This window comes from Chiloscyllium punctatum, chromosome 2 (assembly GCF_047496795.1).
Source record: "Chiloscyllium punctatum isolate Juve2018m chromosome 2, sChiPun1.3, whole genome shotgun sequence".
Taxonomy (NCBI): Eukaryota; Metazoa; Chordata; class Chondrichthyes; order Orectolobiformes; family Hemiscylliidae; genus Chiloscyllium; species Chiloscyllium punctatum.
This window is the reverse complement of record NC_092740.1, coordinates 48,393,465-48,412,131: the sequence shown is the minus strand read 5'-3', so window position 1 is coordinate 48,412,131 and position 18,667 is coordinate 48,393,465. Positions and strand designations below refer to the sequence as shown.

Sequence of the window (18,667 nt, the reverse complement as noted above, 5' to 3'; positions counted from 1 at the left end):
CTCAAGTTTTTCAAGATGCCCAACACATCTTCCTTCTTAACGAGCATCTCCTCTAGCTTACCAGTCCGTTTCATACTCTCCTCTTCAACAATACGGTCCCTCTCATTTGTAAATACTGAAGAAAAGTACTCATTCAAGACCTCTCCTATCTCTTCCAACTCAATACACAGTCTCCTACTACTGTCTTTGATCGGACCTACCTTCGTTCTCGACATTCTCACATACGCATAAAATGCCTTGGGGTTATCCTTTATCCTACCCACCAAAGATTTTTCATGCCCTCTCTTAGCTCTCCTAATCCCTTTCTTCAGCTCCCTCCCGGCTATCATGTATCCCTCTAATGCTCTGTCTGAACCTTGTTTCCTCAACCTTATGTAAGCCTCCTTCTTCCTCTTTACAAGACATTCAACCTCCCTCATCAACCAAGGTTCCCTCACACGACCATCTCTTTCCTGCCTGACAGGTACATACATATCAAGGACACGTCGTATCTGTTCCTTGAGAAAGTTCCACATTTCAACGACATCCTTCCCTGACAGCCTATGCTCCTAATTTATGCTCCTCAGATCCTGTCTTACAGCATCATATTTACCCTTCCCCCAACTGTAAAACCTGTCCTGTTGCACGCACCTAACTCTCTCCATAACCAAGGTGAAAGTCACAGAATTGTGGTCACCATCACCAAAATGCTCACCCACTAACAAGCCCATCACTTGTCCCGGTTCGTTACCAAGTACCAAATCCAATATGGCCTCCCCTCTGGCCAGACAATCTACATACTGAGTTAGAAAAGCTTCCTGGACACACTGCACAAACACCGCCCTGTCCTATCTACTTTATCTAAAGAACTTCCAATCAATATTTGGGAAGTTGAAATCACCCATGACTACTACCCTGTGGCTTCTGCACCTTTCCAAAATCTGTTTCCCAATCTGTTTCTCCACATCTCTGCTGCTATTGGGGGGCCTATAGTAAACACCCAACAAGGTGACTGCTCCTTTCCTATTTCTGACTTCAGCCCATACTACCTCCAAAGGCAGATCCCCCTCAAACTGCCTTTCTGCAGCCGTTATACCATTACTAATTAGCAACTCCACCCCCCCCCTCCTTTCTTACCACCCCCCCCCCAATCTTATTGAAACATCTGTAACCAGGAACCTCCAACAACCATTCCTGTCCCTCTTCTATCCACGTTTCCGTGATGACCACAACATCGTAGTCCCAAGTACCAATCCACGCCTTAAGTTCACCCACCTTATTTCTGATACTCCTTGCTTTGAAGTATACACACTTGAGCCCATCTCTGTGTCCGCAAGTATTCCCTGTCAGTGCTACCTTCTCCACAGCTTCCCTACATTCTTGGACATCCTGAAAAACAGCTAACCTACTTGCTAGACTACAAGTCCAGATTCCATCCCCCTGCCAAATTAGTTTAAATCCCCCCGAAGACTGCTAGCAAACCTACCTCCCAGGATATTGGTGCCCTTCTGGTTCAGGTGCAACCCGTCCTGCTTGTACAGGTCCCACCTTCCCCAGAATGCAATCCAATTGTCCAAATACCTGAAGCCCTCCCTCCTACACCATCCTTGCAGCCACGTGTTCAACTGCACTCTCTCCCTATTCCTTGCCTCACTGTCACGAGGCACCAGCAACAACCCAGAGATGACGACTCTGTCCGTCCTAGCTTTTAGCTTCCAGCCTAACTCCCTGAGCTCCTGAATGACCTCCCCACCCCTCTTCCTACCTATGTCATTGGTGTCAATGTGCACCTGACTTCTGGCTGCACATCTTCCCCCTTAAGGATTCTGAAGACTATTCACCAGGCAAGAAACATTCTAACCACCATCCCTAGAAATTCAGTGTTAGCACCATTGAATCCCCGTCTATTAAAATCCTGAAACTGTAAACTGAGCTGAACATATAAACACAGTGGCTACAAAAGCAGGTCAAAGGCAAGGAATACTGCAGTGAATAACTCTCTTCCTGACTTCTTAAAGCCTGTCCACCACCTACAAGGCACAAGTCGAGTGTGTGATGGAATATTTGACATTCCCTGGATGGGTGCAACTCCAACAACACTCAAGAAGCTTGACACCATCCAGGACAAAGAAGCCAACTTGATTGGCATCATATTCACAAACACCCACTCTCACCACCATGAACACTCAGTAGTCGAAGTGTACCATCTACAAGATGCACAGCAGAAATTCACCGAAGGTCCTCCAACAGCGCCTTCCAAATCCATAACAATTTCCATCTAGAAGGACAAGGGACAAAAGCAGCAGATATATGAGAATACCACCAGCTGCATCTTCCATCCCAAGCCACTCACCATCCTAACTTGGGAATAGATCATTGTCCCTTCAGCATTTGTTGGGACAAAATCCTACAACTTCTTCCTTAACAGCTTTGTAGGTCTACCTATAAAACATGAACTGCGGTGGATCAAGAATGCAGCTCACCACCAAGAGTAAATTCTCAAGAGTAACTACAGGGTGAACAATAAAAATTGATCGAACAAGCCACATCCAGGTCCACAAGAGAACAACATAGAAGTTATCAGGCAAATGAACAAGCAAGAAAAAGGAGCTGAGAGCTGTGGAAGCCACTTGCAAATAAAATAAACCAAGCTAATAAATTCAAGGAAGCTGCACTGAATTATCAATCACACGAAAGTTTCCTGATCTTAGTGATTGTTCATTGTATTCAAAGAAGACACTGACAGAATTATAAGTCTTGATAACTTCCTATGTGTACAACCAATGCAATCTCCAAGTCAAAAATCAAACTGCGTTATAGAAGACCTCTATTTAAGTTAGCAAGCTGGATACACACTGTCAAAAACCAATGTATAGCTGCTTAATGAATAGGGGTTGTATGTATATCGTCTTCATTTACAGACTAGTTTAATTTCAAAGAAATTTGAAAAATGGCTCAAAAAATGTCACCAGGGTCTCTAAGAAATTAATGTAATTTTCTATGCACTATCCACTACATCTATGATATTGCTTATTACTGCAAAGTCCCAATTTGAAAAGCTACAATAAAAACACCACCTGGCATTTTCCTGGGACTTGATCTAACAATGAGAATGATCCCAAATGGTGGAATAAGCAGCCAGAAAATCCGCACTTTTACTTTACAATGCATTTGAGAACAGAGTAATAAACTAATGCAAGGAGAAATTGTCAGCACCCCTCAGTGAATTGCAAGGCTGTAATCACATTGAGGAGTTCAAATGATATCCTACCATGAAAGCAATTTGTTTGTCATTTGAACCCTACAGCTAGATCACTGCCTGCATTATAATACATTTCAGGGAGTGAATTTCCAGCATAATTCTTCATCTTGCTATTGTAGTGTTTTGTTCCCGATGCTGATTAAAAATGCATAGCCGCAAGCAATATTGATTTTATGGAAAATATTACTTTTTTTCTCCCCAGGACATGCTACTAATTTTACACAGTCTATCGTATGTGAAAATAAGCATTGGGAATATTCACTCTGCTGTACAGATTATAAGGCACCAATCCAATCAGGAGACTGAAACCATGGGAATGAATTTCATTGAGTCTTCTTTTGTTCTATTGGTTCGAACAGGGTTTTGACAGAACTCTGCTGGTAGCCAAACAGAAGAAGCCCTGATAAAATTCACCATGATACGATAAACCAAGAAACTAAAGCTTCATTAGTCTACAGATGCACCTGACCTCCATTATTGGGATCTAGCTTTAGCTCTCTCCTATGTGCAGTCCAACTACTTTGAGTGCCTTATCTAAGGTTCATCGACACAGCTTACCATTAAGTCTTAGCAGCTGCTGGCTGAGGGGAATGTTTCTAATATAATATTTCTGCCGTAGCCCTGAGTATGCCAAGTGTGAAGTATTAATTTCTTTTTAAAACCAACAGTCTGCACATCTTTTTCAAGAACTTTAGATTATTTTTACCATAAATATTTAAGTGCTTATGTGCGAATGAAAAGGAAACACATTATCACTCACTGTGATGAAAACATAAAGGATGATTCAATCATGTCAGCTAGAGAAACATAAGATCATAAAACACAGGAGTAGAAGTGAAGCATTTAGCTCACCAACTGCTTCACTATTCAATGAGATCACAGCTGATCTGATAATCCTAAACTCCACTGCCTTGCCTTTTCTCCCTAACCCTTGATTCCCTTCCTGTGGTGGCATGATGGCTCAGAGGTTAGTATTGCTGCCTCACATCTCCAGGAACCTGGGTTCAATTCCACCTTTGAGTGACTGTCTATGTGGAGTTTGCACATTCTCCCAGTGTCTGCTTCTGTTTCCTCTGGGTGCTCCAGTTTCCTCCCACAGTCTAAACATGTGCAGGTTAGGTGAATTGGCTATGCTAAATTGCCCATAGCAACTCTGGATACGCAGGTCAGGTGGGTTAACCATGGGAAATGTGGAGTCACAGGGATACGGTAGAGTCTGGATAGGATGCAAGTTGGTTTGAGTTGATGGGCTGAATGGCCTGCTTTCGCACTGTAGGGGCTTCTATGATTCAAAATATTATCATCTCAGCCCTGAATGCATTTAACAACACAAGCTTGACAGCCCTCTGCAGTAAAGAATTCCCCAGATTAGAGTCATAGAGATGTACAGCACAGAAATACAATCTTTGGTCAGCTCATCCACATTAAACAGGTATCCCATTTGTCAGTATTTGGCCCATATTCCTCTAAACCTTTCCTATTCATATATCCATCCAGATGACTTTTAAATATTGTAATTGTACCCGCTTCCACCATTTCCACTAGCAGCTCATTCCATTTACACACCTCCCTCTGCATGAAAAAGTTGCCTTTTAGATCCCTTATAAATCTTTAGTTTTTCACCTTAAATCTATTCCCTCTACCTTGACTATTCACCCTATCCATGCCCCTCATGAATTTATAAACTTATATATGATCACCTCTCAGCCTCCGAGTGCGGCCTTACCAAGGTCACAGAGTCATAGTCATAGAGATGTACAGCATGGAAACAGACCCTTCAGTCCAACCCGTCCATGCCGAACAGATATCCCAACCCAATCTAGTCCCACCTGCCAGCACCCGGTCCATATCCCTCCAAACCCTTCCTATTCATATACCCATCCAAATGCTTCTTAAACATTGCAATTGTACCAGCCTCCACCACATCCTCTGGCAGCTCATTCCATACACATCTCACCCTCTGCGTGAAAAAGTTGCCCCTTAGGTCTCTTTTACATCTTTCCCCTCTCACCCTAAACCTATGCTCTCTAGTTCTGGACTCCCCAACTCCAGGGAAAAGACTGCCTATTTATCCTATTCATGCCCCTCATAATTTTGTAAACCTCTATAAGGTCACCCCTCAGCCTCCGAAGGTCCAGGAAAAACAGCCCCAGCCTGTTCAGCCTCTCCCTGTAGCTCAAATCCTCCAATCCTGGCAACATCCTTGTAAATGTTTTCTGAACCCTTTCAAGTTTCACAACATCTTTCCGATAGGAAGGAGACCAGAATTGCATGTAATATTCCAACAGTGGCCTAACCAATGTCGTGTACAGCTGCAATATGACCTCCCAACTCCTGTACTCAATACTCTGACCAATAAAGGAAAGCATACCAAACGCCTTCTTCACTATCCTACCTACCTGTGACTCCACTTTCAAGGAGCTATGAACCTGCACTCCAAGATCTCTTTGCTCAGCAACACTCCCTAGGACCTTACCATTAAGTGTATAAGTCCTGCTAAGATTTGCTTTCCCAAAATGCAGCCCCTCGCATTTATCTGAGTTAAACTCCATCTGCCGCTTCTCAGCCCATTAGCCCATCTGATCAAGATCCTGTTGTAATCTGAGGTAACCCTCTTCACTGTCCACTACACCTCCAATTTGGGTGTCATCTGCAAACTTACTAACTCTACCTCTTATGCTCGGATCCAAATCATACATGTAAATGACAAAAAGTAGAGGACCCAGCACCGATCCTTGTGGCACTCCACTGGTCACAGGCCTCCAGTCTGAAAAACAACTCTCCACCACCACCCTCTGTCTTCTACCTTTGAGCCGGTTCTATATCCAAATGGCTAGTTTTCCCTGTATTCCGTGAGATCTAACCTTGCTAATCAGTCTCCCATGGGGAACCTTGTTGAATGCCTTACTGAAGTCCACATAGATCACATCTACCACTCTACCCTCATCAATCCCCTTTGTTAATTCTTCAAAAAACTCAATCAAGTTTGTGAGACATGATTTCCCATGCACAAAGCCATGTTGACCATCCCTAATCAGCCCTTGCCTTTCCAAATACATGTACATCCTGTCCCTCAGGATTCCCTCCAACAATTTGCCCACCACTGACGTCAGGCTCACTGGTCTATAGTTCCCTGGCTTGTCCTTACCACCCTTCTTAAACAGTGACACCATGTTAGCCAACCTCCAATCTTCCGGCTCCTCACCTGTGACTATCGATGATACAAATACCTCAGCAAGAGGCCCACCAATCACTTCTCTAGCTTCCCACAGAGTTATAGGGTACACCTGATCAGGTCCTGGTGATTTATCCACCTTTATATGTTTCAAGACATCCAGCACTTTGTCCTCTGTATTTTGGACATTTTGCAAGGTGTCACTATCTGTTTCCCTACAGTCTATATCTTCCAAATCCTTTTCCACAGTAAATGCTGATGCAAAATACCCATTTAGTATCTCTCCCATTTTCTGTGGCTCCTCACAAAGGCCACCTTGCTGATCTTTGAGGGGCCCTATTTTCTCCCTAGTTACCATTTTGTCCTTAAAATATTGTAAAAACCCTTTGGATACTCCTTAATTCTATTTGCCAAAGCTATCTTATGTCCCCTTTTTGCCATCCTGATTTCCCTCTGAAGTATACACCTACTGCCTTTATACTCTTCTAAGGATTCACTTGATCTATCCTCCTGAACAACTGCAACATAACTTCCCAATTTCTATAGTCAATGCCCTGACTGATGAAGGCCTGTGTGCCAAAAGCCTTCTTCAATGCCCTGTATACCTGTGAGTCCACTTTTAGAGAACCGTGCACCTGAATTCCAAGGTCCCTCTGTTCCATACACTCCTTATTAAGGCCCTACCATTCACCATGAAACTCCTACCTTGATTTGACTTTCCAAAATGCAAGACCTCACATATTAAATTCCATTTGCCATTTCTCAGCTCACTTCCCCAGCTGATCAATGTCCTGCTGTAATTTCTGACAATCTTCCTCACAGTCCACAATACCTCCTATTTTAACGTCATCTGCATACTTACCAATCATTTCTTGTACATTCTCATCCAAGTCATTGAAATAAATAACAAACAGCAATGAGCTCAGCATCGACCCCTGAGGCACATCACTAGTCACAGGCCTGGAGTCCGACAAGCATCCTTCCACTGTTACCTTCTGCTTCCTACCATCAAGTAAATCAAAATGTCAACTCTGCTTTCTTCCCACAGGCACTGTGTAAAAACAATTTTCATTTTTACCTCTAAGAATCTTATATGTTTCAATAACGTCACCTCTCATTCTTCTATATTTCAAGTACAGATCCAAATGTACTCAACCTTTCCTCATAATACAGTCCCTCCAGACCTGTTTCGAGCCAAGTGAACCTTCTCTGGATATTCTCCAAAGCTATTATATCTTTCCTTGGAGAAGGACCCCAAAACTGTGGTCTGACGAGTGCCAGGCATAGTTTAACAACACCTTCACATTTTTATCTCAAAAGGAATGGAGTATAAAAGGCCAACATAAAAATTGCCTTCCCCATTACCTTTGAACTTGGATGTTAGCTTTGTGTGATTCATGGATGAGGATTTCTCAACTCATCTGTTATGTAGCTTTCTGCAATCTTTCTCCATTTAAATAAAATTCAGCTCCTCTATTCTTCACACCAAAGTGCATGAGCTCACATTTCCCCACCTTATAATCTATCTCCCAAGTTCTTGTCCACTCACTTAACCTGTCTATATCACTCTGCAGACTGTTTGAGTGATCCTCACAACTTGTCTTTCCACCTTTTTTTTTATCATTTGCAAATATGGATAAAGTACATTGCAAGGAGAAAGTGAGGACTGCAGATTCTGGAGAGTCAGAATCGAAAAGTGTGGCACTAGAAAAGCAAAGCAGGTCAGGAAGCATCTGAGGAGCAGGAGAGTCAACGCTTCAGGCATAAGCCCTTCATCAGGATGCTGCCTGATCTGCTGTGCTTTTCTAGCACCACACTTTTCAACTATTGTACATTGCAAGGTTTGGTACAAAACATGATATTGGAAATTTGGTACAAAAGGCAAATATTTGGTTTTGTTAGTTTATTCTAATTCCTTAAGTAGATCAGAAATAGCAGAAGTAGACTATTTAGCCCTTTGAGCCTGCTCTGCCATTCACTAAAAATCAAAGTCAATCAAAATATGGCCTTAACTGTACTTTCCTGCCTGCCCTATGTAATCCTTAACTCTCTTCTTGATCAAAAAGTGCCTAATTCAACATTGAATAGATTCAATGACCTGGCTCCATTAGTCTCTATGGAAGACAACTCTAAGGAGTAATAACCCAATGAGAAAAGACATTTTAGTGTTTAATGAGGAACATTTTATTTTTAATTTGTATCCCTTAGTTCTAGATTCCTCTATCAAGAGCAAACATCATCTTAGCAAATACCCTATCACCACAAAAAGATTCTAAAGAAAAATTAGACTTGGACAATAAATGACAGCCTACAGTGATGTCCATTTCCAGTGAAAAAAAGTAAAAAAAAACTTCAGAATTTTCCATGTTTTAATAAGAGTATAGATCCAACTTACTCAACAATTCCCCACAAGGCAACCTTCCAGGATTCACCCTCGTAAACCATTGTTGGACTGCTTCCAAGACAACTATCTCCCTCCTTAAAGAATGGAGATCAAAACTGCACACAATATCCTTGGTGTGTTCTCACCAAGAATTCCCTACTTTTAGAACGTAGCCCCTTCCAGTAAAGAGCAAAATTCCTTTTGCCTTTCCCTAATTACTTACTCTTACATGCATGCTAACTTTATGTGATCTTGTAAAAGGACACCCAGATCCTTCTGAAGTCTCTTTCTTTCTAAGAAGAAACATGCTGCTTTTCTATGCTTCCTGCCAAAACGGCTAATCTCACACTTTCCCTCATTATACACTACCTGCTAAATTTTTGCTGCGTCATCTATCCTCTCTGTATCACTTTGAAGAATCTTCAACCTTGATCTTTACTCAGCCAGAATGGACATGGGAGCCCTTTGATAATAGTGGTGGGTCCTAATTCCAGGGTTCCTGATTCTCAGGTATGTGTGGTAAGGGTGTGTGCTGGTTCAGGTTACAAACCAGACCTGGAACTCCTGACCTAACTGGAGAAGGACAATTCTGAGTCCTCTACAACTTCCATGGAGTTCAGCCAGCTTTAAAGGACTCATGAAACCTGAGCAATCATGTGAATCATAGATTACATGAGGAAAATTGTGAATGCTAAGTTAAAAAAATCCTCCTCTGACAACGAAACTGCCCCATTCACTTCCTTTTGGCCCTCACTATCTCTATGTCAGACTATGTCCCAATTTATGGCTCTTCATGCTGCTGATGCCAGGCAATTCCCCCCATCCATTGCCAATGGCTTTTCATAACAGGCTATACTACCCCATTCACCCCCATGACTCATACCCCTGTACCAGGCTACAAGACTTCCATGTTTCAGGCAAGAACCCTTCATCAGGAATGAGGCCTGATTTTCCTGCTTCTCAGATGCTGTCGACCTGCTGTGCTTTTCCAGTACCACATTCTCAACTCTAATCTCCAGCATTTGCAGTCCTCACTTTCGCCTACAAGACTTCCACACTCATTTATCCCATAAACTGCGCACAGAAACAGAACACTGTAGTGACAACAGAATGTGAAAAAATGTAATTAGGTCATGACATTCCACTTACTACAGTCTTCCAGATCCTTTAAAGTATCAGTATAAGAAACTGCAAGCATTGGAAATGATTTAACCTTGTTTAAGTAAACATTGTGTGATTGACAACATGGGTCAAAGAACTAGAGTTGTCAATCAAGTAAGATTTTCTTTGGGGCTCAGTTGTATCAGCATTCAAATAACTATTTGGTTCTCAGATTTCAGGCAAATTTTTCTATAATTCCTCTCCATTGTAAGCATATGATTAGACTTCATGAAAATGCTGATGGAAAAGCTGCATGTTTAGAAAAATAATAATGCTATCAAAATTTTAATACAATAATAGACCAACATTTCTCTCAGTAACATGCTCCACTACAGGGGTTAAAACTTTAGAATGGTTGTGGGGGCAAGAATTACCATTAGTTATCCTTCTAAACCAAAAAGACAGCTCAGAACTGTCCTTTTTGAAATATTGCAAATAAATTCATGGGTATCATACTTTGACAAAAATAAGAGGCCATGCATTTTGAAGTAAATTTCGAGGAATCACTATTTACCAGCCAGCGTTTCTCACACCAGTCCTCAAAGTGAACAATTTGTCTGTCGCCTTTTGGAATTAAGCGAGGCTCCCAGCAATAATTTAAACTACTCATGGTTAATTTAAATGGAATTGTTTAAAATACTATGGTGTGGTGGATAACTGGGAATCATCATAAGAATAAACAAAGCAACAGCAACTGTTACATTTACACAGACAAAAAGGACAAGACCAAGAAGGAGATAGGGGATAGGAGATATCACACACGAATAAATACTAATACGACACGGAACTGAGAAGCGCTCTCATGCCACAAGTTTACAGGGAGTGCCTCAGCTGCTGTCATTATGTAACACATACCTCTGTGACATCAACCATTTTAAATGCAAGTGACCTTTTTATACAAAGTGTCTTTTGTCTGTTAATGTTTAATGTCGGTTCTGATTCTGACATTAAAATAGAAGTCATAAAAAGTGGAACCTTGTTTATTCTACATTGTGGGTCTTTCAGTAAATTTGATTATTTTGAATTATGCCTGCACCATGGGATCATAAATTTTCTAAGGAGTTTTACTGGAGCATTATCAAATGAAATTAGGGAAAAGTAGAAATCAGAATACTCAAGAGACCAGAATTGGAGGAGAGGAATGCAAAGATGTCAGAAAGGTTATAGGTTTAGAGGAGATTGAAGAGATCAGGAGGAGCAAGACAATGAAGGGATTGGAATACAAGGCTGGGAATTTTTAAACTGAGCTATTTCTGGTCTGAATTAACGTTGCTCAGTGAGCACAGAATTAAGGGGTTAATGGGACTTGCATACAAACACAGGAACTGGAAGCAAAAAAGTGGGCCATTCAGTCCCTCCGCCAACTCAGCTATTCAATTAGATCATAGTTTATCTGTTTGTGCTGAGTTCCACATTTGCACTGACCGCTGGTAACATTTGACTCCATTGCCCTACAAGAATCTATCTTCCTCCAACTTCAAACTTTTACATCATTCTGCCTCCATCACTTTTTGAGGTAGATTTTGTCCTAGTTACATTGCAGACAACAGAATTTTGGATGAACTTCAAGTCTGTATAAGGTGGAAGAAAGGATGTTGGCCAGGAGGGCATTAGAATATTCAACATAGAAATAAAAACTCTGGTGGCTGAGGGTATAAAGTTGGAAGATGTTATGGAGCTGGAAGTGAGTCTTGGTGATGGGGTAAATATGTGGTCAGTGAGTCATCTGTCGGTCAAATACAGCACCAAGTTACATATGGTTAGATTTTTACCTCAAGCGATTACCTGGAAAAGGGATGGGGACCGGTGGTTAGGAGACTAATTTGTGGTGAAGATCAAAGGTAATGGTAAGAGACTTTGAATATTTTAAATTTATTCTCATCCAGCACCGAATGTCAGAGAAATTAGAAACAGTGCGAGAGCCATAAGAAATGATGGTGATAAAGAAGAGCAGCATTTTGGTTAAAAATAGGAAGTGGTCGAGCATGAATTTGTCAGAGTAGTGGTGGTGGTGGTGGTGGTGTTGGGGGAGATTGTGAATGAACGGAATCAGATGATCACAAGCCCCCCTATTGGGCAAGGAGAGACTTTGGAAGAAGATTGCGTCTTGTGGTCAATCTGGTCAAAAGCTGTGGATGTGCAAAGATGTGCAGGTCAGGTGAATTGGCCATGCTAAATTGCCCGTAGTGTTAGGTAAGGGGTAGATGTAGGGGTATGGGTAGATTGTGCTTCGGCGGGGCAGTGTGGACTTGTTGGGCCAAAAGGCCTGTTTTCACACTGTAAGTAATCTAATCTAATCTAATCATAAAATGAGGAGGGGTAGCTTGCCGTAGGTTATCACTTGCAACTTTCTGGAACAGTAATTTCAGCTCTGACAGGGAAGGAAGCCTGGTTCAAGGGATTCAAACATGGACTTCTGAGAAAAGTGACCACAGGTTTGGGAGACAAAAATAGAATATAGTAAGGCAGTAAGACACAGCACATAAACCAGAGTCGTACAGCATGGAAACAGACCCTTCGGTCCAAGAAGTGCTTGCCAAACATTTTTCCAAACTAAACTCATCCCACTTGCCTGCATTTGGCCCACATCCCTCTAAACCTTTCCTATTCATGTACTAATCCAAATGTCTTTGAAATGTTGAAACTGTACCTACGTTCCACCACTTCCTCGGATAGTTCATTCCACACACAGTGTAGAAAGGTTGCCCCTCATATTCTTTTCAAAAATTTCTCCTCTTATGTTAAAAATAAGCCCCCTAGTTTGGAATTTGCCCATCCAAGGGAAAAGACTCTTGCTATTCACCCTATGTATGCCCCTCATGATTTTCTAAACCTCCAGAGGGATACTGTTCAACCTCCAACGCTCTAGTGAAAAAAACTTCCCAGTTTATCCTGCTTATTTTTATAACTCAACCCCTCCATTCCCAGCAACATGCTGGTAAATCTTTTCTGTACCTTCTACAATTTAATAATATCCTTTGTATGGCAGGGCAGCCAGAACTGCTCAGAGTACTCCAGAAGAGGCCTCACCAATGTCTTTTATACCCTCCTGCCTTTCTTGTTTTACAAAAATGCCTTACTTCGCATTTATCCAAATTAAACTCCATCTGCCACTTCTCAGCCTATTTAACCCTATGATCAAGATCTCTTTGTAATCTTAGATAACCTTCTTTACTGTCCAATTTACCACCAATTTTGTTGTCATCCGCAAACGTACTTACTATGCATTCTATATTGTCACCCAAATCATTTATTTAAATGACAAACAAAAGTGAACCCAGTACTCATTGCCATGGAAAGCCACTGGGCACAGGCATGCAGTCCAAAAAACAACCCCCTAACGTCAAGTTAACTTTGTATCCAACTGACAAGCTTGCCCTGAATCCCATGTGATCTAACTTTACTAATTAGTCGACCATTTGGAACCTTGTCAAAGGCTTTACTAAAGTCCATATAAACAACATCTACCACTATGCCCTCATCAATCTTTTTGATTATTTCCTCAAAAAACTCAATCAAGTTTGAGAGACAGGACTTCCCTTGGATAAAACCATGCTGGATATCTCTAATTAGTCCTTGTCTTTCTAAATGCATGTAAATCCAATCTTTCAGAATCAGCTTCAACAACTTATCCACCACTAACGTCAGGCTCATAGGTCTATAGTTCTCAGGCTTCTCCTTTTCGCCTTTGATAGATTCCCTACAGAATGAAAACAGGCCCTTTGACCCAACATGTCCACATTGACCCTTCAAAGAGTAACTCACCAGGACCTATTCTCGTACCCTATATTTACCCCTGACTAATGTGCAAACTCCACACAGACAGCTGCCCGATGTGGTAACTGAACCCGGGTCCCCTGGCATTGTGTGGCAGCAGTGCTAACCACTGAGCCACCATACCACCCCACTTAAATAAAGGCACAACATTAGCCACGTTCTAATCCTCCAGAACCTCACTCATAGTTATAGGTGTTACAAATATTTCTACTAGGCACCTCGCATTTTCTTCCACACCTTCCCACAGCGTCCTGGGATGTACTTGGTAAGCTCCTAGGGATTTATCCAGCTTTATGTTTTCTAAAAACTCCAGTGCTTCAAAAAATGCCAATTTGAAAACAATAATAAAGATCAAATCTGGAATACCATTCCACCGACTACAAAATAAAATTCTCTTGCTTACATCATAGAAAGATATCTCCTGAGTTGCATGATATGAAGAATAACAATGTCAGTAATGGTAAGGTCCAGATTCCTTTCAAACATCAAAGCAAATTTAAAAAAGACGTTCGTTCTATTATTACGTTGTAAAAATTAGCTAGCATCCTAGATATGGTACCTGAATAATGGGGGCAATAAATGACTGTGAAGTTAGTCAGTGAATTAATCTCTTAAGTGGTTTATTTAACTTCTTAAATCTAAAATGTAACTAATTTTTGACAATAGTTGTATTGATATAAAACTGCTTTTTACATTGTTACTTATTAGCACCAAGTTTTGAACCAGCATTGTAATACTGTGCGGATTACCTTAAATTTTGGAACCAATTGGACAGAATGTTCAAAAATATTTCCTAATAAACCTGTTCATAGATAGTACAACAAACTTCAGGAGCAGCTGGGACTTTAACTCAGACCTCCTGGCCCATAATTTGGAATACTACCGCTGCACCACAAGAACCCTCAGAATTTTTTTTTTTAATTTACCTATTTTAATAGTCAATCTGTTCACAGATGTTATTACACACGTCTGGAGCAGGTGGGACTTGAACCTGTGCCTCTGAATCTAGAGTAGGGACACTACCACTGCATCACAAGAGTCCTAAGAATATTAAAAGATAACAAAAAACTGAAGTTTTAATCATAAATAAATGATAAATGAGTTAAAGCACCAAAATCTAGCAGTGGGCCTCTCTTATTTTCTTTTCACTTTACTAGCAATTATCCATTGACCTCTGACTAGCCTTCAACTACCTCCAGCATAAAGTAAATGAAAATCAATGGAAATAATACAAATATAGGTTATACATTGCTAAAATGAAGCTAATTAAAATGTACTGCAAATGAGAATTGTAAAATTATCCTAAATATTTCCTGAGTGATTGTAAGAAAATTCTGCCAGTCAATTGTTGTTAATTAATGCTACTGGATTTCTCCATTATCAGTTAGGTCACAAATTGATAGACCTTACTGGAAAGGAGTATTCTTTCTCAACATGATATGTCATGACTATCTTAGCCTTGAACACCTCCACATTCCCAATTATGTAAAATGGTAAACTGTCTCTAAGGTCTATGGATAACCTCTCAAGTCTGTTTGTCAGACAACTCCATCAAAAATAGTTATTTGATACTGCATAACTTTAGTATTGTTGAAAAGAAGACATGTTGTCAAAGCTTTTTGCCTTGCACACATCTTGCCAATTTGCAAGAAATACTAACATAAAGGGCACATAAAACTAATACAATATGAGAGGAGAGGGAAGATTCACTTTGATACACTCTGATTGGTAGAGTGGAATCCCTCCCAATTACACTAAAAATGTTGTTTTCCCTTTCCATTGGCATTTCTTAGGAATTCTTATAAAACCAAAAAAACTTTTACACAACATATCCTTTCTCAGCAATACTTAGATGCAGGGCAGCACAGTGGCTAGCACTGCTGTCTCACAATGTCAGGGATCCGGATTCAATCCTAACCTTGGGTGACTGTGTGGAGTTAGCACATTCTCCCTGTGTCTTCATGTGTTTCCGATGGGTACTCCAGTTTCCTCCCACAGTCCAAAGATATATAAGTTGTGTGGTTCGGCCATGCTAAATTACCCAGCGTTCATGGATGTGTAGGTTAGCTGTCTTATCTACAGGTCCTGTAGGGCAAGGGTATGGGTCTGGCCAGGTTGCTCAGTGTGAACTTGTTGGGCTGAATGGCCTATTTCCAAACTGCGGGGAATCTATGATAGCCAGGTAGTGTTGGGACATTGCTTATTGATTATACCAGTCTTATTAGGAAGACTCAATCCTTATCAAGTATACTGGGTCTACATCTCATATAATTGGAAGAATGACAGGTCACTTGGAGTCTTGAAAAGAGTCTCAAAATAAGAAGTCAGCCATACTTGAGAGGGGAGAACTTTCTTTACTCAAGGAGTTGCGAATCTTGGAAATTTACAACAACGCTTCCTCTAAGCTGTGGAAGCCAATGCTATGCATGGTCTTTGGAGGTTCATGCAGCAGCAAGAAAAGTTAGAGGGAATGTAATTCCCAACCCCAGAGTACAATAGATATTCTGTTATTGAGCATTTTTTTTCCAGGCAACGATCAGTACATATTTGGTATGAAGGGAATTATCAGGTAGGAAAGCAAAACTGAAATAAAAATATGATCTGTGATTATTGAATAGCACAGCAGACTCGAAGATTCAAGAACCTCCTCTTCCTCCTAATTCTTACATTCAATGGATGTTTGATTATTTCAGTTGAATCAGTTGGATGGGAGAGGAAAGGCCATCACCTTTCTTAGGTGCACTCCCCTGTAAGGCTTAACCTTGTACATGGAGATACAAGCCATCCCCTGTGCTAATCAAAGTGGTTTATATTACATAAATGATGAGCTAAGTAGGCAAATATATATATTTTTTTTAAATTGAACTTAACCCATTTGCGAACCTCTCTCTTTTGGAACTACAAAGGCAACGACAAAATCTATAATCAGGAGAATAAACATTGGCAAGTAACCTCAAAAGATATGACATTAGAAGAGAAATGTAGCAGAAAAAGTAGGCAAACATAGAAAAGGGTCCAAATCTCACAACAATAAGTAAGTGAAGAATTTTCTGTACCTCTCCTGATGCTTCTTCGTAACTTGCTGCATATGTCAATGCGGGGATGCTCTGAATTTTCCTCTGTGGACAGAGGGCCCTGATCTGGGGACGAGGAACCTTTGCTCAGATCCAGTGGGGTTTTGCTTGCTAGGGGAGGTGGAGAGTTAGCTGGGCTATAAGCAAAGGTAGAAGTACTAGATATGGAAGATATGGAAAGATCAAGGACTCCTATTCTAGAATTCACAGGGGAGCTGAGTGAAAGTTTCCGAGTTCTGACAGGAGAGGATGTTCGAGAAAGAGACAGCGGAGGTGGCGAAGAAAATTTTCGACACAATCTTGGAGACTTTCCGTCATTCATGTGCTCAGATCTGTTGCTTTGGTTAGTTGCAAAAAACAGTTCCAGCGACCTACAAATGAAAAGGGAATGGATTGAATTGGACAATTGAAGCAAATCAATAGCTATAGGAATCCAGGATATGTCTCACCATACAAATGCTAACAATCAAATGTCACCATAAACAATTGAGATAAGTCACACATAAACCACTTGGTAGATTATTCTGGACTTGCTGATTGGCTTAGTATACAACATTCAGGTAAACCAATAGTTAGCAACTCCTAATATTGCATCTCCTAATTAAATTCACTAGCTCTAAATGACATAATAGAAAGTGAGAGCTCATTCAGCACTGTATCATCTGTGTGGCGTGAGCCTGAATGTAGAGCAAGCTTATACGCTGTAATTTCTTTCAAACGTAAATGAATTTTTGGAACTTTCAGGACCAATTGAATCATAATATTCTATGCAAGGGTTCCACCATTTGAACAAAGCATTGGAAAATTACCTGATTGGGAATGGGAGGTTGGATTTTGTCAACTCCTCGGGTGATATAGGATGATGGGAACAACAATAGGAATGTAGTTATTTCTCAAGCACCACCTTTACAGTATATTTTAGTCTTTCCAATGGGGAAAACATTGGTTGCTCAGACCCAGCACAGTAAATACAAATGCAGAAGATGATGTGTGAGAGAGTGATGGTGATGGAGCACACAGCTCTAGAATCCCTTGTTTGGTGCTTAATGAAGTGAAGACAAAGCTCTGGTTCGGCCCCATTTGGAGTACTGTGTCCAGTTTTGGTCCCCACACCTCAGGAAGGACATACTGGCACTGGAACGTGTCCAGCGGAGATTCACACGGATGATCCCTGGAATGACAGGTCTAGCATATGAGGAACGGCTGAGGATACTGGGATTGTATTCGTTGGAGTTTAGAAGATTAAGGGGAGATCTAATAGAGACGTACAAAATAATACATGGCTTTGAAAAGGTGGATGCTAGAAAATTGTTTCCGTTAGGCGAGGAGACTAGGACCCGTGGACACAGCCTTAGAATTAGAGGGGGTCATTTCAGAACGGAAATGCGGAGACATTTCTTCAGCCAGAGAGTGGTGGGCCTGTGGAATTCATTGCCACGGAGTGCAGTGGAAGCCGGGAGGCTAAATGTCTTCAAGGCCGAGATTGATAGGTTCTTGTTGTCTAGAGGAATTAAGGGCTACGGGGAGAACGCTGGCAAGTGGAGCTGAAATGCCCATCAGCCATGATTGAATGGCGGAGTGGACTCGATGGGCCGAATGGCCTTACTTCCACTCCTATGTCTTATGGTCTTATGGTCTTATGTGTTGGAGAGCTTCTGCGTTTCTCAGTCCAGGTTCCCTTCCTCAAAAAGGTAGCTTAGCTGTAAGTCTTGAATCAGCTGGCAGCCAACCTCAAATTGCATGGGCTACTCAAATGATATGCATCAAATATTAAAACTTTCAAACAGCCTTATAGCACCGTCTGTTAAAATGACTCCTCCCCCAAAAGATATACATTATCCTTGAAAATTATAATT

At 41.1% G+C, this 18,667-nt stretch overlaps 1 protein-coding gene across 2 annotated transcripts in view; it reads right to left on the bottom strand.

Annotated features, from left to right (window-relative positions):
• rasgrf2b (Ras protein-specific guanine nucleotide-releasing factor 2b) overlaps nt 1-18,667 on the bottom strand; it is a 230,526-nt gene that overhangs the window by 70,272 nt on the left and 141,587 nt on the right. The window contains exons 15-16 of one of the 2 annotated variants that reach the window (XM_072582334.1): nt 16,794-17,182; nt 3,800-3,862 (exon numbers count right to left, since the gene is read on the bottom strand). In XM_072582334.1, coding sequence (XP_072438435.1) covers nt 3,800-3,862; nt 16,794-17,182 — 452 coding nt within the window. The remainder of the gene's footprint in view (nt 1-3,799; nt 3,863-16,793; nt 17,183-18,667) is intronic. The other variant, XM_072582343.1, reaches the window with a different exon arrangement.